Below are 21,513 nucleotides of genomic sequence, written 5' to 3'. Positions count from 1 at the left end.
AGGAGCTCTCTCTCTAGAACTGTAAGTCCCTTGAATGATTCAAAACATCATAAGATAAAGAAAGTACTAGATTTGATCTAACATATATGATCCAAGATCTCATAAGATGGCTGTTTTCTGGAATTGTCCAGAGAATATTCTCTTTATTGAGCAAAGGAATGTACTGGTAAACAGTGCATCAACATCATTACAAAGCTTGGTAGTGGTTGTCCTCTCTGAGTGATAGCCTGTGGAAGCAGATGCTAGTATGAAATTGGATTTTGGGTGTGACAAATTCTGGACTAGCAGAAACCATGTGGCAGCTCTTAATCATTATAGAAAAAAGATTAACATATTTACCATAAGGAATAGTGTGCGGAGAAAGAAAGATGGCTGTAGCGAGGCTCCCTCCTGACACCCTTAGCAACTTCCGAGCAGAAGTAACTCAGCACGTCTCCCCTTACGTAATCACGTGCCTGGTATGCATGCGCAGGCTTCCATTATCTGACAGTGTGCCACTATTGTTTAACCTTGTATATAAAGATGACCTGCGAGGCTGGCTGTGCTCTCGCTGAAATAAAGAGCTATGTCGCAGTTGCCCACAGCTCCCTACATCTTCTTCCAACTGCCCAAGCCTTGTACCCCTTACTTCAGAACCTCGAATCTGCAGCAACACAAACAGCCAGTCAGATTATTTACTAGGGGGCTTTGAACCTCAGAAATTTGTAGTAATGGCCAAGCGACCATAGAGTTCTGAGGGACAAGATTTGTGGGTAGCTCATGGGGTTTTTCTTGATTCTTTCTCTCTTTCTGTGTGTGTGTGTGTGTGTGTGTGTGTGTCCTTATCTCTATCTATCATCTATCTATTATCTATCTATCTATCTATCTATCTATCTATCTGTCTATCTATGTATCTATCTACTATCCAGTTTCAGAAAAGAAAAAGATGATCAGAAGACTGGTGTCAATGTTGCAATGGGAAATCACAATTCCTGATTTGATATTACTAACTGAACTACTTTTTAGATTCAGGGCAATATACTGAAGAATAGAATGAGTTGAGTTTAAGAAGGACCCTCCTGTGTCACAGCTAGTGTATGTATTGAGTAGTGATTCTCTCAGTCCTTGCCCAAAGGATATATGGCTATTTACCTGAATAACTGCACTGAGAGAAGAGAAATATCCAAATACTTCATAGGATATGTGCTATTGATTCTGAGCTGACACTTGTACCTAAGAACCCATAGCACCATCGTGACATACCTTTCCCCGACTCAATCCCCTTTAGAACAGAAGAACAGAGGGATTAAATAATAATTAATGTTTTGGCCCAAGTCTATCTTTGCAGTGAGTTCAAGTCATACATATTCCTATTGCTTATTCCTTTTTTCTTGAATGCATAATATAGATGAACATTTTTAGCAGGTAGAAGAACCCGCACATTGGTTCTCTGACCTATAGAGTAAAAGGTAATTGTCAGAGGAAATTCTTATTTTTGAGATGATGGGAAAAAGTAGATATTTGTTGCCTAAATGGGGGGAAAATACCACCAATGAGGTGTAGAAATTGCTGAAGGATAGAGGGGAAACACAGCACAATATTATTATTTTTGATTATTTTTTTAAAAATCTCTCCACTTGTATTGACTTTACCATTTTGCTCATGTTACTTGTGCAAATGTTGCAGATGTTTCAGAACAATGATACTTCTGTTTAAAACTGATGCAAAGAAAGAAAAGAAAACAGACTTTCAATGAGAAACTATGTGGTGGGGGATAAAAACCAGAAAGAAATGACAAGAGTGGCAGATTCTGTTGCAAAATTAGTAGGAAAACATGGGCGTAGCAACAATTAGACAATTATAGGATAAGAATTTCAAAACTTGCCTTAGGAAAGCGAAACTCAGAAAGACAAGCACACCAAATTCCAGAAAGATGTGGACCGTGCCAGCTTTTTGCTCACCTTTGTAATCCTTTGCCAAACAAAGAAGGCACACGGTAAATATTTGCTTACAGAATAAATGATTTCCCTATGGTGAAACTGCAAGATGTATTGAATGTCCAGAATAAGCAGGCACTGAATGATCTAGCTTGAATAAGAATGAATTTTCATGTCCAACGCTCAGTTCACTAAGTAGTGGTTTTTGACTGTTAATGTGTCGTTTCAATGATGTTAGCCTACAGCTGACTAGATATTAGTAGACAGATTTTTTTTTTGACTTCTCACTAAAATTTACAACAAATCAATCATATAATCAGACTTCTTGGTTGTATTCAGTGCTCTATATATATGTTTAAAAAAAAGTGTTGCTGAACTCGTATCACTGGGTGAAAGCCACAGTGTGAGTTTTTAATTGCTTGCTAATGGTTCATAGTTGACTTGCTCTCTATTTCAAAGCCTGTGTAATTGCATAGTTACTATATCAGCCTTGGGACTAACTGAACAGTAGTTCCAGGTACTAAGATGATGATATTACCTGGGATGGGTCCACATTTTCCCTGTTACTCAACATTCACTATATGTGGAGTGATAGTAAATGGATCATTGTGCAGAGACCAGAGAAAAGAATACCAGGGGTGCAAAACTGTGCACTTTGGACTTGTATTTCCTTTGCTTATTATGCGCATATATTCATGCCAGACAACATTAAAGAATGCTCGGGACTAATGGTTATATATATATATATATATATATATATATATATATATATATTAAACACTAATTGCACTTATGGTAAGGTACCTCCCTGTCTCTTTAGGAATAGAAAGCCCTGTAGACAACAAATGAACTATCGTTATGTAATGCCCTTCTTTATCTTGGATAACTCTCCTTGCTTTGATGTCTGCTCTGTCTGAAATTAATATAACTACTGCTTTTTTTGGTCACTGTTAGCATGGTACATTTTTCTCTATCCATTTTCTTGTAATCTGCCTGTGTCTTTCTGTAGCCAATATACAGGTGAGTCATGTTTTTTGGTCCACACTGACAGCCTTGGTCTTCTCATTCATGCATTTAGACCATTAATGTTCAAAGTGATTATTGATTAGCTGGATTAATATTTACTATATTTATTAGTATTTTTTATTTGTTGCCCTTGTTTTATTCTTATTTTAGTCATGCTTTGGTATTTTTTGTTTTTTGTTTTTGCCTTTCATGGTTTTAATTGAAGATTTTATATAATTTCATTTTCCGTTCTTTCTTGGCATGTCAGTTATTCTGCTTCCTTTTGCCTTTTTTTTTTAGCAGTTGCTCGAAAGTTTACTATATACATTACAACTAATCCAAGTCCACTTTCATCTATGGCCTGAAAGAAGGGAGCCTCTTTATTAATAGCCCTGACAAAGGCTTCATCTAAGGGGGAGTGGTAGTTTCCTAAGTCAGGCCAGGGCCCTGTTATCAAAGACATGTTCCCATGAGAAAATCTTTGGCTCTCAGTGTCAATGTGACACATGGCTACTTTGAGGCCACATAGCATATCATTCATATTTATTATGCTTTATTCACCTTTTGTAATCCTAGGCATTTTTTCAGATAAGGTCAAGTTCTTTTTCCCCTAAAAGACATTTTCTGATTTCTCTAGTCCTCGTTAATCTCTCTTTTCTTTGACTTATTATAGGCTCTTTTACAGAACTTAGTAATTAATTATAGATATTTTTACAGTGGATTGCACACTGATCTCAAAAATGAAGTTAGATCCAGCTTTGCCATTTTCTAGCTGTGTAAATTTGTTTAGTCAGACTTTCTGGATTTCAGTTTCTTTATCTCTAAAGCAGAGGGATTGTATAATTTAAAATACTCTGTAAAATCTTAAGGTAATATACAAAAATGTATTAAAGTGTGATATAACTTGCTACTGCCCACAGAATTTTTTTAAATTTCCTTATTTTTGTCTTTATTAATTGTGTTTTTATATGGATTTATCATGTTAATTTTTGGTTTATTTCCTTTTTCTGTCTCTGATTGGTTATCCTTTTTTAAAAAAAATCATGTTTTATAATTCAATGTTGAATAACAGGCAATTTATATTAAGGAGTTTTGGAAAAATGAAGTTATTTTGGGAGAAGAAGGTTATTACATTTAGCTTCCGGGATAGGAAAGTTAGAGCCATATATTAGATGGTTAAAAATGCTAAAGACAATTTTCTGGAACTGTTAAGGGGAACTTGTGATTAAGACTATTCTCACCTGCTAGGAAAGCACCTTATCAGTATTCCTCCCCTATGAGGGGAGTTCTGGGCCAAGGCTGCTGCTTTATAAACTGGACCAGTATCATTAATCTGTGACCACGCTGATGTGCTGCTGTTGCCTCTTTATACTACCCTTAATTCTCCATCTTGGTTGTTCTTAGAGGAAAAAAAGAAAAATAAAAACAAAACTCTGTTCTTTCTGTGCTGGTTAGATTTAAAAATACTTTTAATTAATGAAATGGCTTTTGTAGACTCATCTTCATACTATTCTTTCTCGCCAAGTTCTGTAAAATTTGGTTTCAAGGAAATAACAGTTCAGTTGTCCACTAGCAACTGGAGTTCTTTTTCATGTCTCTGACACCAGTGCTGGTCTTGAACAAAGCCTTCCCTGAATTACTAGAAGAGTACCAGTTATAAAGAGCACAACTGCTTCCTCTCCAGATGACTGTCAGATGTGAGATGTTCTAGAGATAGCATGTATTTCCCTGGCAGCTCTTCTTGTTCACCACACTGGACACTATCATATTGTTCCATTGGGAGCTATCTAAATCCGTCGTTGCCCCAGCGGTGCTGGGTAGGCCTCGGTCCTTTCCATCACTGCAGTAAAGAATTACAGATTAGCAAAGTTTAGGAAAAGCAAGATTTATTGAACTACATTTCAAGAGAGAAATGGGCTACACCAGATAGGGCTGTAGCCTTGTAGAGGTGGGGAGGTCTCTCTTATATCTGGGCCATGATGGGAGGTTGCAAGGCTGCTGCTAGCTGATTGGCACCTGAGGTCATTTTGATTGACAGATGGTATAATGAGGCTGAGGTGAAAAGGTCAGAGTACGCCTTACTGCACAAGCATTTGTGGCTGGCCTAAACTGGTTGCTATGCTATGGGCATTTATTTCCTTGTACTCCAGGATAGAGGGGTATTCTTATTTGAAAAATGTATTTTCTCTGGGAGGTCCTAAGGGCAGCTTTTGGGTTGGGCCATCAGTGTCATTATTCCCATGATTATAGAGCTGGGACTTTGCTCCCATTGCTCATGGCTACCTAACTACTGAACAAGATGACTCTAGCTAGGTTCCGTGCCAGGAATCCTCTGACCTGCCCTATGGTGGAAACCAGACAGTAACTTCCATTGCTATTCCTCAGGTTGCTAGTATATCAGGTTAGCTCAGGCAATTGGAAGCCTCCTTGTCTAGCTCTCTTATGTGAATAGTGGCTACTTAGTTTCCCAAGTATTTCTGAAGAGTTTGGTATTCACTCTTAGATAACCCTGCACACTAGGCTGTCTTGAGACTGTCATAAACAAACGTGCTTTGCATGTGTGTCTAGAGGAAAGGAATTCTCATCATCTCAGTAAACTAGCTTCAGCAGTTTGGCACAGGAAGAAACAACAGTGGTCCAAGACATCACAATAACAAAGTTACTTTAGTCTGTTTTTTTCCTTTCCTGATAACTTTTTATAATGTATCATCTGATATTGTGTTTAGATTCCTTTGGTTTAAAATTTGAGGTTTTGTTCAACCCCTACTAGAATAAAAGTCTACTCATTTTTTTTTTCAACAGTGCCAAGGATTAGATCAAATACCTAACTTCTACTTTTACTTTAATATGATTTGGCAAGGAAAGAAACTGAACACTTGGACTTCGTATATCTCTGAACCAGAAGCACATGCCTGAGAAGGGTGTGGATAGAGTCTCTTTTGCCTCTCCCAGTGTAGGTATTCACTGAGAGTTTCTTCTCAATAACTTCTGAAATTGAAGGTGATGGCTGATCCTGTTGGTTCAGTAAATCATCTGCCTGAGGATGCTGGAGAGAAACGTGGGGCCTAGAGAGACCTTCAGAAAACTTTGTTTTGCTCATTTTCATTTAAACTTGTGGAACCTCTATCACCTTGGGAGAGCATTGTAAAGGTGGTTGGATTCCATTTTCTCTTTTGAAATGCCTCCTGAATTTCACCTAATTCCTTTGGAATTAGCAGTTGCGAAAGTTTGACTTACAGACACATCTTCCCAATGTTGAGCTTTTTACTTGGAGTGGTTGCAGGTCTATCCATTCATCCAGAATTCATTGTTGCAAATGCTGGTCTGCTCCTGGGATGACTGCTCCTGGGAGATTAATTTCAGCTTCTCTCCTGTAATCTGCAAGGCCAGAGAGAAAGAAAAGAAAACTATATGGGCATCTCCTTGCCCAAAATCTAAGGTTAAACCTTTTTCTTCTGAAATAAAAAAGAGGCTCTAAATACAATGTCCTGACTTTCAAAATCATGAATATTAGCAATTTTTTAAATAATTTCTTCTATTTATTTTCTACCACTCTATGTATAGCCACTCTCAAGAAGGGAAGTTATCTATTATTATTAATTTTTTTCTGCATAAAGTTCAATTTGTACTTGAATAATATATAAAATTGGGAATTCCTCCTTAGTTTTTATGATTGTGATATTTTTATTATTATTAATGTATACCCTGAAATATTCCTCATTATGTATACATATGTATATTTTTATCCATAATTTTAGTTAAAATATATTTGTAAAAGTAGTAAAGTTATTATGATTAGTTAAGTAACATTAGAAAAGTAACAGTAAAGTGATAATTTTTCATGTACTTAAAAGATATCAAAGTTTCAAAAATATTAATGTGTTATACTAATTTTTGTTGGAATGAAATATCTCATCTTGTATTTTGGGAGCCTCTGACTAATATACTATTGTGGTTTTTATAAGTGCAATGTGATCCTGAAGTAAAAAATAAAATAAAATTGAGAAACAAGCTTTAATTTATCTTAGCTTACACATGATTGTACTCATACCCCCATTTTACCTAGAAAGTTAGCATGTTTCATTTGCGACGTCTGATTTGACGATAAAACTAATTTACTAAAGAACATTTGCCAAACAATGGGGGAAAAAATCAACATATGTCTATGGAATCAAAAGATTTGTTTGTTTGTTTACTAGTTCCTTACCTTCAAAGAAGTATAGAAAGGATTACAGTTTGAGTGAACTAACTCTTAGAAGATATAGTTATTCATTTCTAGGATTTATTGATAATAGGATATCACCCTTGTTGACCCATGATTCCCAGGTACAGAATTTGTCATCAACCTAAAGCTCACCTGTCAATATGATTTCAAAATAGCAGATGGCCTTTTGTTTCTCAAAAGGCTTCAAAATGTGGGAGTTCAGGTTAATTATGACTATATAAAAGATGGATTCCATGAAGTTTGAATATTCATAGTATAAGTATATTACAGGCTAAATGAGAATTTATAAATACAGGTGGTCTCCTACTTACAGAGGTTTGACTTAAGACTTTTCAACTTTATGATGGTATTAAAGCAATAAACATTCAGTAGAAATTGTACTTTGATTTTTAAATTCTGATCATCACCCAGGCTGGTGATATGCAGTACAGTACTCTCTCATGATGCTGGGCGGTGGCAGCAAGACCCAGCTCTCAGACATTGGTATGCATCCTTTGTATTTAACATTTCACTGAAGGTCCTAGCTGAAAGCACAGTAAGGAATGAAAACTAAATTTAGAAAATTTAGAAATTAAGAAAGAAGAAATACCACCTTTTTCATGATACGATTAGTTATATAAAAAATCAAAAGAATCTTCTGGTAATTTAAAGCCAGTAATAAAAATTAGTTGCATTTCACTTATAAGGGGGTGGGGGGAAAGCTACCATTTCAATTGCTACAAGAAATATCAGGTATTCAGAAATAAATCTAACAAAAAAATTAACATAGATCTCTATGATATTTTGGGAGACAATGAAATATTACTAGAAGACATTAACAAATCCTAAATGAATGAAGAGATATACCATGCTCATGGACTGGAAGGCCTCATATCAGAGTTGTCAATATAACTCAAAATTACCTATAATTTAATTAAAATTACAAAAAAATTTCAATAATTATAATGAAACTTGAGAATCTGTTTCCAAATTTAAATGAGACAAAGGTTGAGGCTGAAAAGACAATGTCATGTAGTCAAGAACAAGGTTGAGAAATTTCCCTGCGATATTAAAAAAAATAAAGTTATTTTAATTGAAATAGTGTGATAATGTTTCAAAGTTATAGATGTAGACTCATGGAAAAGAAAATGAAAGAATAGAAGCATTGCTCTCAGATATGAAATATAAGACAGTGTAGCCATATAAATGGCAAAAATATTTAAGAAATTATATTTATATTGAAAAAAATTGGACCCATAACACACTATACATAGAACTCAATTTCGGATTAATTATTTCACATAAGGGATAGTCATAAATTCTAGAAATAATTACAGAATATTTTTAGGGCATGTTGGTGGATTTCTTGGACAAGGCATAAAATACACAAATCAATAAAGGAAAGATTGAAACTTTTTTTAAAAGCAAAAACATATAGAATAATAGTAATTTAATAGTAATTCACATAACCATGAAATAATTCACATTTTAAATATATAAAACAAAATTGAGAGTTTCAGATATATATGAGACTCAAATTTACCCAAATGTTTAAAAAATAAAGTTTTCTTATTTTAAAAGGTTACATATAAATAGAGTACATTTGTGTTTCAGTAGTGTAGTAGGAAATAGTGAGGACTTGCATTTGCAATAATTTGTTTCCCTCTGTTAATGAAGGAATCAACATGTCATGTTAAGGGCTGCAGTAAATATCAGTAGTTTTAATGTTAATACTTGAACAAAACTAAACATCTACATGTTGGTGGACACTTTACATCCATTCTAAAATAGATTAGCTGTATAGGTTCCAAGTAGGCCTTATGGAATTCACAACCTAAGACCGCACATACTAACTACCTGTAACTATAAAGTCTTTTTACTCAGATAGAGAAAAACCAATGTCATGCCTTTGCTATTGTACACAAAAATTTTTCTGAGCCTATCATTTTTATGAGTTAATGAATTAAAGTGGGACAGATATCTACTTCCACTAATAGTGAACCAAGTAATAAAACTAGTTTTTTATTACAAACAATTAGAAAAGCAATATACAATATTTTTAAAAATCTGCCTCAGGGCGTGCTATAGTTAACATGGTGTGGACAAATAGCAGGACCAATGTCTGGGTAAAGAAGAAACCAATAGTAACCTGTAGTTTACCGAGTTTCCCCTAGAGATGTCTGCTCATTCTGTATGAGCTCACTCTGAGAGGTTAGGTGGCTGAGCAGACTTTTTGCAGTACTCACAGTGTAGAAAGACAAAAATTAAAGTCCATATTCTTTTTAGAAGGCGCAGCCTTGATAGACATCTCCAAAATATCATTTGGAACTCCAGGGGGTGAAACCTCATGAGTAAATATGACCTACAATAAATTTTCCTCTACCAGTAACTGTTCAATTTACTCCCAACTCTTATAATAAGATGAAGTTGATTGAGGAGATTATCAGAATGAAAGTGAAGAGGAAAGGAGCGTGATCCTAAGTCTCTAATTTTTTCTAGTTTTTCAAGTACAATGTCAGATACTCAAAGAGAAATTAAAAGTATCCCTAGGCACATGAGGAGGCAACATCACATGATAAAAACCCAAAGGAAACAAGGACAAAAAAACAGATCCACTGGAATCTAGATAATATCTGAAACAACTTTAAATGTTTCTATGCTTACAAAAGCATGCTTCAGAAAAATTGGCATGAAACTGGACATTTTTTGAAAGTGGAAATTTCAAAATGTAAATCACATAAAATAGAGATGTATTTATAGTGAGAAACAAATTTTGACAGAAAATAAGAAACTTGTCATTTCTTGCACACATCACTGAGAAAATGAGATTTGTGCCTGCCTGCTATACATATTAAGTACAGTACCTTGTTATTGGTACTAGGCTAGAAGTCTCTGCTGCTTTAGGAGGGGGCACTAAAGGGAAAAGTGGTCAGTCTTTCCTGAGAGGGTTCAAAAGAGGCAACAAGGAAGAGGTATGTCAAGTTGAGCTGAGAAATTAAAAGCTGTTCCACAGAGGGTGGGTGAAAAGAGAACATGAAAGGGTTCGTTCCAGAGAGATGTGACAAAAGTTCCAGTGGCCTTGTGTGGTTGATGCGTTAGAGTAACCAGTAGTCGAGTTTGGCCTGGATTGCAGAGTGTGGAGAAGGATGGGATTCTGTAAGGCTAGACACATATAATACTCTTCTCAATTATTTGCATTAATCGTGGAGAAAATGGGGAAAATATTATTTATTAGAAACTTGTTTGAGGTAGAGCACACTCTGGAACCCATGTCAATCTCAGAAAAACTTCCAAATCTCCACAGATATTTATTTGACACAGATTCTGTGTAATGGTAACATCACTGAGAAGCTATAATAATGGTTTTCATGTTGCTTGTTATTCACAAAGGTAAAAACCTGTCGACTTGTTCCAGAAAATTGTTGCCTTTCTCATTTTTAGTGAGAAAAACAAGTTAAAGTACAATGATGCTGGAAGCTTCTGAGTAGGACTGGGGAAATGTCCACATTTCTTGGTCCTGTGAGAAAATGAAATTAGTTTTAAACCTTCTATAAGTTATTCCTGTGATCTTTTTCCTTCAGTTCCTAGTGATAGTATTTGAAGGGACATACATCATTGCCAGAATAAGAGAAAATCTTCCCAGACGCACCAGGGTCCAACCACACAGTGGTACACAACTTTGTGTATTTTCTCTCAGTCTGCACTCAGCTACTCGAGCCCTTAGACAACTCTCTGGAAGCTAAAGTCCCCTACTAATTATCTACTAAGACTTGAGCCTCAGGAAGTTTCCTGTGTTCCCGAGTTTCTTCTTTTTTTGGTTTCAGCTATAATGAACAACAATACTTCAATAATAAATAACAGTTCTTGAGGGCTTGCTATGAGCCAGGGAAACACGTGTAATCTATTTAGAGTAATTCAATCATCATGTCACATAAATTTTACCATATTTCCAAATAAAACCTATTTGGTTATTCTCTAACTTCCTTAGGGCAGAGATAAGAACATATGTTAATTAGTGGTAATGTTTTATAACTGCTGGCAGGTTTACTAGTTAGTTATAACACTACCTGCTGTTATAACTGCTGGTGGATGTCTTTGCGATTGCTGTAACAAATTACCACAAACTTAGTGGCTTAAAATAACACAAATTTGTTACTTTACAGTACCTTAGGTCTGAAGTCTACAATGGGTCACGCAGGGCTAAAATCAGCATTGGCACAGATGCATTCTTTACTGGAGTCTCTAGTGGAGAACATTTTTCCTTGGCTTTTCCATTTCCTAGAAGCTGCTTTGTTCTTTGGCTTGTGATCGATCCCTTTCCATCATCAGAGCCAGCAATGGCTGGTGTAGTCTTTCTCAAATTATATCACTCTGACAATGACATTTGTGATTATATTGAAACCACCTAGGTATTCCAGGATAATCTCCTTGTTTGACATGAGCTGATTAGCAATCTTACTTCTTTTCTCAACCTTAAACCCCTCTTTCTATGGAATATATAACATACAGTTTCCAAATACTAGGATATGGACATCTTTGGCGGGGGGGGGGGCATTATTCTGCCTACTACAGTGATGTATTCCAAATGCCAAATTTATTCCATATTTGAGACAATAAGCCCCAACCATAAGCCCCAAACTATACAGGTTTTGAAAGTTTCTGGAGATCTACACTTAACCTTCTTAGTTATATAGATTGACCCTTTTATTCCTACATACCTACAGCTGCAATTTCGTCTCCTAAAAGTACTTTCTTTTCCTCTTTCTCTATTTGTTAGGTGTTTTGAAGACAGAACATTTTATTTATCATAACCTCTACTCCACCTCTTGTCTAGGCCCTTCTCATCACTGGTTTCTCCTAGTTTTAATTCCAAACACCGTTGCAGTTGATGGATTTGATATGTCCCATTCTTCAGTCTCTTTAGAAGCTAGTGAATTCATTAAGCCATTTTTTAATTTATTTAAATTTATTTATTAAGCACACATCATATGCAAAGTACTAAAAAGTAGTAAAAATTTAGGAGTCACAAGGAAAAAAAGTCTTATGATACCTTCCATCAAGGTGTTTACTGCCCATTTAGAAAAAAAAAACATGATGAAAGTGTTACAATTCCATAAGTTGTACAAACATCAGTTAGCCAGAACTATAGAAGATTATGAATAGTTATTAATAGTTATTAATACCTATTTCACTCTTAGAAGTGTTCTGGTTTAAATGATAAATTATATTGCCTCATTTTCTTTCTTGCAATAAATCATGTTAACAAAGGTTTAATTCTTTACTGACATGACCAGCGATATGTGGTTTTATTATGAGCTTAATGTTCATTCCCCTTTTTAATTAATATATGTGAGCATCCTTTCATATATTTTAAAACCAGTTTATTTCTTATTCTTTGATTTTCTCATATCTTTTGCTAATTTTTAAAAGGGGATTTTTGATCTTCTCAGTGATTTCTGATAGCTCAATATGTATTACGTAAGTTAGCAGTTTGTTTATGATATAAATTGCTTCTCTCATTTTTACTTGGTTTTTAATAGTTTATGTTAGGCCCAGCTGTGATTGACAGAAAATCTACAGTCTGTCTCCATGAGATCAATTCCTTAATCATATAAAATCTCTAGCCCTTGATGATGTTCACAATGACACATTATAGCAATTTGAGTAAGAAAAGGTTTTAAAGAAAAGCCTAACAATCACTGCATGACATGACATCGGGGAATGGTGGCTAATCAAGTTTGCTAACTATTAGTTTACACTATATCAAAGATGGAATTTGTCTTCCATATTTAGGTCTTCGAACCTTCACAAGGAATGAATTAGTCCCTGTATTCTCAAAACATAGGGTATCTTTATGATTAGAGCTTAAAGAAGACCCAATGGAACTTGGCAAAAGGGATCCAGATTTTTCTTTGTGATCTATAATATGTTATAGATCATAAAGAGTCAATTACAAATTATCCTTGAGGCACTGTCTTGAATTCAGTTTTAAGAACTAAGAGTGGCAGAAATTAATCTTGTTTCTGAGAGCATTATACACTGACTTGGTTCACCTGGTCTAGGAGGAAAAACTTCAAAATCAACATATACTCTGCTATTGGCTACGGAGGGTAGAGGACATTAAGTCTTAATGTGAGATTTCTTTGTCCAGCAGTCCAACAGAGACACTCCCCCAAAGTCTTTCTCCTAGAGTTTATTCAGATTCATAATCACTGGTCATGGTCCTCCCACAGAAACTGAGTTTTGAAACTAGGAAATATATTTACTGACCTATTATTTTTAAAACTCACACTTCCAGGGGTGATAATGTACCCATAGCTGTGTGAGTATTCAAGGAGACTCATTTTCAGCATCCAGACTCCCCTGTTAGAATTTAGAGTAGAACTGGTATTTTAAGAATACAATAAAACTCTTTAAAGTATTAGGGTTAATTTAAAACAATATAAAATATATCAAAACACCAAACCAAGATGTTAATGTATAAATACAATAGTGATCTAGTAAGTAAGTGCTGAATTTATTTATTTGTTAGGTAAAGAACACTTTCTAGGTCATTGAGAAGAAAAATCCAGGAATTTTACATTAGGAGGAGGAAGTATCCTGTGGATACATTAACTGGGATTTGAAACATACCCTAGACAGGGTGGCGTAAGTTAGAAATCTGTTTTTAATTGATTAAAATGGTTCTGTTTATTTCTCAGTGTAAAGTCTTCCATTAGGTTCTGGGCTGGACCAGACAGCTGGGTTTATCATCCTGGCTGGTTAGATCTAGTTATAGTGAAATACAGCATCCTATTTAGATATGATCCAAGTTCTAAATGGAAAGCCTTTCTTCTTATTATTATGTTGGTGCATATAAGTGTAGAACTAGTGAATCATAATGCTTTAATGACTTAGCTGAAGTGAGATTGTTAAAGGTGTGCTCCAGTGGGAGTTAATAGTGGTACTTCTCAGTGACCTTGTCTTGCCTTTGCAGATGTCATGTCCTCTGACTGGCCTCTGCTGTCTGCATCTGGAGGCAGAGTCCTCCTAAACCTGTTTTGAAGTCTACCATTTCTGCAGAGATCATACATATAGGTGTCTACGATTTCAATGGTAGAATATCATACTTTTGAGACTTAACAATATAATATTTAGAAGGATGGGAGATATGCAAAATAATAATTGTGATTATTTTAATCAAAACATGCCAGTTTGCCTGACATGTACATATTTAGTCCATTTTACTTTGTTGTTGCTGTTGTTTTTAATGTTTTCATAACAGATCAGATCAGTTGCTCTAAAGGAAAGGAGATTTTGATTAGAAGGAGGGAATTAGAAGTGATTTAGTTAGTGTATAACAACTGCAGGAAAGAGAAGATCTGAGAAAGGTGGGAGTTCAGACTTGGGAGAATTCAGAAGGTAAGTGGAGGAAAAAGTGCAGAAAATGGGGTGAAAGACACCTGAAGAATTTGACCCACTTTATAGCTCTCCATGGCTCAACCTTTGGTGCTTCCCTGGACCTTCAGGCAGCCTATGACAATTTTAGAGGAAGACATAGAGCTGACCCCTTCTCATTCTGGACTCAATAGATGTGAGTGTTTTTCCTATTGGCACTTGCTGTTGGTCACTTTGCTTTGAGTTGGGCTTTTGCTTTTATTATTTTTCCTCTCGCTGAAATATAAAGATATGGCTCTACAGTTCAAAGATCAGGCATTTGTGGATCTGGGAGTTTTTTAATTTTTGGCTTCTGGTTTCAAGTTTATGAAGCAGGGAGAAGATGATTATACTCTCTGCCAAGATTTCCATCACATACAATTTGGTGTCAACAGATCTGTGTATGTTTGAGTGTCTTTCCAAAAGCTCTTCCCTGTCACCCTAATTCCATGAGGTCAGACATGTGGTTACCCTGAAAACCTTTTATAGATGGATGACCGAATAATTTCTTGTACTATCCAAGATAATTGCAACAGTGAATAAGTTGTGATGGCCCCGGGCTAGAGGAACATATGGTCACCTTATATAATATGCCATATTTTCTCAATCCCCTCAGAATAAATCCCAAACTTCTACCTATGGCTTATGGAGCCTGTCCTTGTCTCCAGGCTTACCTCTCCTGGGGTTTTAGGGAGCTCTCTATAATCAGGCACATGCTCAAGGCCTCTTGTTTAACTCACTGTGTATCACACCCACTAATTGCTGATGGATTACTTTATTGTTTAGATAATGCCCTGGTAAGTAAATTGCTCTATAGTCTGGTCCAATAAATTTAGGTGGGGGTAGTTTTGATGCCAATCTTTGAGGTTTGTTCTGATGGCAGGGGAAAAATTCTTAGCTTTTTTCCTGGTTCTCGCTAATGTAGTATCTGGCCTAAAATTTAGCTTATTGTTCTCACAGAGCTATCAGCCTTCTCTTAATTATTTACTACCAAAATCTCCACTGTTTCTGAGAGAGTACTTAAGCTTGAACTTTGCCACATTCTGTTTTGAATGAAGTCAATTCTTTTAGGGAGACCTTTGAAGCTATCTCTTCTTATGGGATGCTTCTTACTCTGGGAAAAATCTCTTAGCAACTACTCTGGGCACTGGCTAGGAGCAGTAGCCTCTGGTCTCCTCATCTTGTTTTTCTCAGTATTGAACTTCTGTCCTACAAATGATCTGGGGCAAGAGTAGTCAGAGACCCTGTGTTCTATGTCATACAAATTTTATGTTATATCTATTATATATTGTATTCTTACAATAAAGTAAACTAGAAAAAAGAAAATGTGATTATGAAAATCATAAGGAAGAGAAAATACATTTGCAGTACTATATGTATTTATTGAAAAAAATCCATGTATAGGTGGACTCACCCAGTTCAAACCCATGTTGTTCGAGGGTCAACCACACTTCTTTATTGGATATGTGGTTTGCAAATATTTTTTCCCAGTCTTTAATTTCTTAATCATCTTCTCAATGTAGCCTTTCACAAAGCAAACATTTTAAATTTTGTTGATTAACAATTATTTATTTTTTTACTTTTAAGCTATTTATGTTGATTAACTTGAAATGAACTCATTGTAAAGAGCATATAGTCAGAGTGTGTTATTTTACTAATTCTGTCTTTTAATTGGTGAATTTAGACCATTTACATTTAAGGTAGTTATTGATATGTTAGAGTTTAAGCTTGCTATTATAGCCTTTTGTTTATTTCTTCTGTTTTCTAACCTTCATGAAGATTATTCTTACTTTTTTTATTAATAGACTTTATTTTTTAGAACAATTTTAGGCTTACAGAAAAAGTAAGCAGATACTAGAGAATCTTATATACTACTCACTACTGTCCCGCACACAGTTCTGTTATTAATATCTTGTATTAATGTGGTACATTTGTTATAATGAATGAACCAATATTCATGGATTACTAGTAAACACTCCACAGTTCACATCAAGGTTGATTCATTATGTACAGTGTATGGGTTTTGACAATTTCATGGTATCATGTTTCAGCCATTACAATGTCATACAAAACAGTTTCACCACCCTTAAAAATCCCTACCTCCTCTCCCCAAACTCCTGGGAACTTATGATAATTTGAATGTCTCTGTAGTTTTACCTTTTCCAGAATGTCATATAGTTGGTTTTATATAGTACATAGCCTTCTTAAACTAGCTGTGTTCACTTAAAAAATATGCATTTAAGACTGATCCATGTATTTTCATGCTTTGACAGCTCATTTCTTTTTATTGCTCAGTAATATTTTTTTTGTTTGTATGTGCTGTAGTTTGTTTATGCATTCACCTATTAAACAATATCTTGCTTGCTTCCAGTTTTGGGACATAAATTTCATCTCAATTGAGAAGCACCAAGAAGTACAGTTGCTGGATCATGTGGTTAAACTATATTTAGCTTTGCAAGAAATGTCAAACTGTCTTCTAAAGAGATTGTATCATATTGCATGCCCACCAACAATGAATTTCTGTCACTTTACATCCTTGCCAGCAATTGCTAGTGTCAAAATTTTTGTTTTGTTTTGTTTTGTTTTAGCCAGTAATGTTGTTTTAATTTATAATTCCCCAATAAAAATTTATTTTGGGCATCTTTTCATATAATTATCCTCTATTTCTACATCTTCTTTGTGACATGTATATTCAGAGCTTTCGCCCATATTTTATTGAGTCCTCAGTTTTCTTATTGCTGACTTTTGAGAGTTTTGTATATTTTGGACAAATACCCTTTACCAGACATGCTTTTTACAATATTTTCTTCTAGTCCGTGGCTTGTTTTTTTATTCTAACAGCATCTTTCACAGAGCAGACATTTTAAATTTTAATGTAAATTATCATTTTTTATTTTATGGATCCTGCTTTTAATATCATATTTAAAATCTCATAACCAAACTCAAGATTGCTTAGATTTTGTATGATTTTATCTCCTAGAATTTTAACAGTTTTGCATTTAGTACTGTGAGCCATTTTGAGTTAAATTTTGTGAAAAGTATATTATCTTTAAGTGTATGGGTGTCCACTTGTCCCAAGACCATTTGTAGAAAGCACTTTTCTTTCTCAATTAAATTGTCTCTTCTGCTTTGTCAAAGAGCAATTGGCTATATTAATGTGGGTCTATTTCTGGCCCCTCTATTCTGTTTCATGGCTATAATTGTCTGTTCTTTCACCAATACCATCATGTATTGTGGATTTACAGTAAGTCTTTAGTTTGAATAGTGTCATACCCTGACTTAGTTGTGTTTTTTTTTTTTTCAGTAATGTGTTGGCTATTTTTGGGTCTTTTGTTTTTCTATATAAACTTTAGAAACTGTGTGACAATATCCACAAATAACTTGGAATTTTGATTAAGATTTCCTGAAATCTATAGGGTAAGTTGAAAATAATTGACATTCTGACACTATTAAGTCTTTCTATGAACATGGAATATATCTATCAACCTTTTTAAAATCTTTGATATCTTTCATCAGAATTTTATAGTTTTATTGTATAGAATCTGGACATATTTTGTTAGATTTATTCCTACATATTTTTTATTTTGGTACTAATTTAAATAATATTACTTTTTTAATTTCAAATTCTCTTGTTAATTTTGGGATATAGGAAAGTAATTGACTTTGTATATTAACCTTATATTCTTCGACCATGCCATAATCACTTATTAGTTTGAGTTTTTTTATGTGTGATTTTTAAAGAATTTTCTACATAGGCAATAATGTCATCTGTAAATAAAGACAGTTTTATTTCCTCCTTCTCAATTTATATACCTTTTTGTTGTTGTTGTATTAGCTGGTTTTTCTAGTATGGTTTTGAATAGGAGCTATAAGAGGCGACATCATTGCCTGCTCATAATCTTAGGGGAAAAGTATCCAGTTTCCCAAAATTAAGTCTAACATTTAGTGTAGGACTTTTTGTTGATTGTCTTTATCAGGTGAAGAATTCCTTGTTATTTCTAGTTTCCTGAGAAATTTTTACCATAATTAGGGTTGTATTTTGTCACTTTTTTTTCATCTAATGATACGATCATATGCTTTTTCTTCTTCAGCTTATTGATGTGATGGATTACATTAATTGATTTTTGAATACTGAACCAACCTTGCTTACATGGAATAGATCCTACTTTGTCATGGTGTTAATTCTTTGTACACATGGTCAGGTTTAAATCGATAATATTTTCTTTAGGATTTTTACATCTATTTTCATGAGAAATATTGGCATGCAATTTTCCTTTCTTGTGATGTTTACTTCGTTTTAGTGTGAGAGTAATACTGGCCTCATATTATGAGTTAGAAAGCGTTTTTCCTACTTCTGTTTTTTATAAGAGATTTAAAGATTTGTTATAAGTTCTCTATTAAGCATTTGGTAGATTTCACCAATGAATCATTCTGAGCGTGGTGCTTTCTTTTTCAGAAGTTTATTAATTTTTGATTCAGCGACATGAATTTATATAGGCCTAATCAAATTATCTTTTTCCCTCTGAGTTTTCGGAATTGGTTCATTTCATTTAGGTCATAGAATTTGTGGATATTCCTTTATTATCTTTTGAATGTCCATGGGATCTGCAGTGATGACCCCCTCTTTCATTTCTGATATAGTAATTTGTATCTTCTCTATTTTTTCTTGATTAGCCTGGCTAGATGTTGATTTTATTGATATTTTCGAGGAACTAGTATTTGGTTCTGTCAATTTTTTCAATTGTTTTTCTGCTTTCAGTTATACTTATCTTTGCTCTAATTTTTATTATTTATTTTCTCTGCTTGCTTCAGTCTTACATTGCCCTTCTATATCTAGTTTTCTAAGATGAAAGCTTAGGTAATTGATTTTAGATGTCTCTTCTTTTATAACATATTGTATTGCATGTTACAAGTTTTTCTCTAAGTGTGTACCGCATTTGCTACATCTCATAAATTTTGAATTTTGATATATTTTTATTTCATTTAGTTCAAAATATTTTTAATTTTACTTGAGACTTCTTCTTTGACCCATGTTTTTATTTATGAATATGTTGTTTCATCTCCAAATATTTGGGATTTTTCAGCTATCATCCTGTTATGGATTTCTAGGTTAATTCCATTGTAGTCTGAGCATACTTTGTATGATTCCTATTTTTAAAAATTTGTTTAAATGTGTTTTATGGACCATAAGGTGTTCTATCTTGGTGAATATTTTGTAAGAGCTTGAGAAGAATGTGTATTCTGCTGCGATTGAATGAAGTTTTCCATAAATATCCATAAGATATTTAATTGATGATGTTGTTCAGTTTAACTATATCCTTATTGATTTTCTGTCTGCTGGATCTGTCAATTCCTGACAGAGAGGTGTTGAGGTCTTTAATTGATGCAGTCGATTTGTCTATTTAACTGTGCAAATCTATCATTTTTTGCATAGCATATTTTGATGTTCTGTTGTTAGGGCTAACATGTTCAGGATTATAATGGTCTTCTTGGAAACTGATCCTTTTATCACTATGTAATGACTTTATTTATCCCGATAAGTTGTCTTGTTCTGAAATCTATTTTGTATAAAATTAACACAGTGAATACATGTTTCTTTTGATCAGTATTAGCATGGTGTATCTCTATCCCTTTACTTTGAATCTGTCTGTGTCTTTACAATTAAAGTGGGTTGCTTGTAAACAACATATAATCAAGTTTGTTTGTTTACTCACCCTGACACCTGTCTTTTAATTTGTTATTTAGACCATTCACAGCAAAGTGATTATTAATATAGTTATATTACCTATTTATGCCATGTTTGTAATTATTTGTTATTCATTGCACTTTTCTTTGTTTCTTGTGTTCTTCCCTCTTTTCTGCCTTCTCTGGTTTTAACGAAGCATCTTATATTATTCCTTTTTCTCTCTTCTCTTAGCATATCAATCATACTTCTTTAAAAAATCTTTTAGTGGTTGCACTAGGGTTTGGAATATATATTCACAACTGTTTGTGTCTACTTTCAAATAATGCTATACCACTTCACTGTTACTATAGGTACCTTAAACACAGTGTTCTCAATTAATCCTTCCCATTAATTTCACTTATCCATATGTTATAATGATTTAATATGTTATTGCTCTTATTAATTTGAACAGTTATCTATTAGATCAATTAAGAATTAGAAGAAAAACATTTGATTTTATCTTCATTTTTTTTCTTTCTATGATCCTCTTCTTTCTCTGCTTTCAATATGGCTACCTGCCTGCCTCGCCACTATCCCATATGCAAGAGTCCCATGAGGAAGAATCATCAACCAAGGAGAAATATTTCTGCATTTGAAGCTCTTCCATATCTCAATCAATAATATAATTTCATGTATTTATCAAGAGTTCTTTCTATTAACATAAGAACTTGGATTTCAAAATACAAAGGTAGGAAGAATTTGTAAATTATTTTTTATTTTTTAATAGTACATCCTATCCTTGAGAAATTAAGATAAGAAGAGCCTTGCCATCTAGATGAGGAGAAGGGCAAGTCTAATAAAGTTTCATGTAAATCAGAGAAGATGGGGAAAGAAGAGCATGAAAAATGAATTAGATATTTCAAAATGTTGACTCATATGCACATGTTGGACTGTGCATATTCAGCTTATTTTCAGCCTTCTTATCATCTTCCACCCATGTGGTTCTTATTCTTCAGTTGATTTAAAGAATGAACTTTCTTTCCTATCAGTCTGGTGCTTAGGCTGACAATAAAAGAGGGTTACAGTAAGAAATTATGACATGGAGATGATACAGTAATTATAGTAACAACTTCCGTTGCAAAATGAGCAGAGAAACTATTCTATAACAAAATTTCCAAAAATAGTTTAAGAAAATGTAAATCAGAGAGATAAAGCACCACAAATGAATAGACAAATATCATGTTTCACTCAATTTTGTACCATTTTTCATATTAGTAATTTGCATGCCTGATATATAAGGCATACAA

The 21,513-nt window shown here is 34.1% G+C and overlaps 1 protein-coding gene across 1 annotated transcript in view; it reads left to right on the top strand.

The window, feature by feature from the left end:
• The first annotated feature begins 368 nt into the window (after positions 1 to 368).
• AADACL2 (arylacetamide deacetylase like 2) overlaps positions 369 to 21,513 on the top strand; it is a 33,900-nt gene continuing 12,755 nt past the window's right edge. The window contains 1 exon segment of the mRNA XM_036219666.1: positions 369 to 458. Coding sequence (XP_036075559.1) covers positions 369 to 458 — 90 coding nt within the window.

This window comes from Rousettus aegyptiacus, unplaced genomic scaffold (genome assembly GCF_014176215.1).
Source record: "Rousettus aegyptiacus isolate mRouAeg1 unplaced genomic scaffold, mRouAeg1.p scaffold_m13_p_4, whole genome shotgun sequence".
NCBI lineage: Eukaryota > Metazoa > Chordata > Mammalia > Chiroptera > Pteropodidae > Rousettus > Rousettus aegyptiacus.
This window is presented reverse-complemented; position numbering and strand designations above follow the sequence as displayed.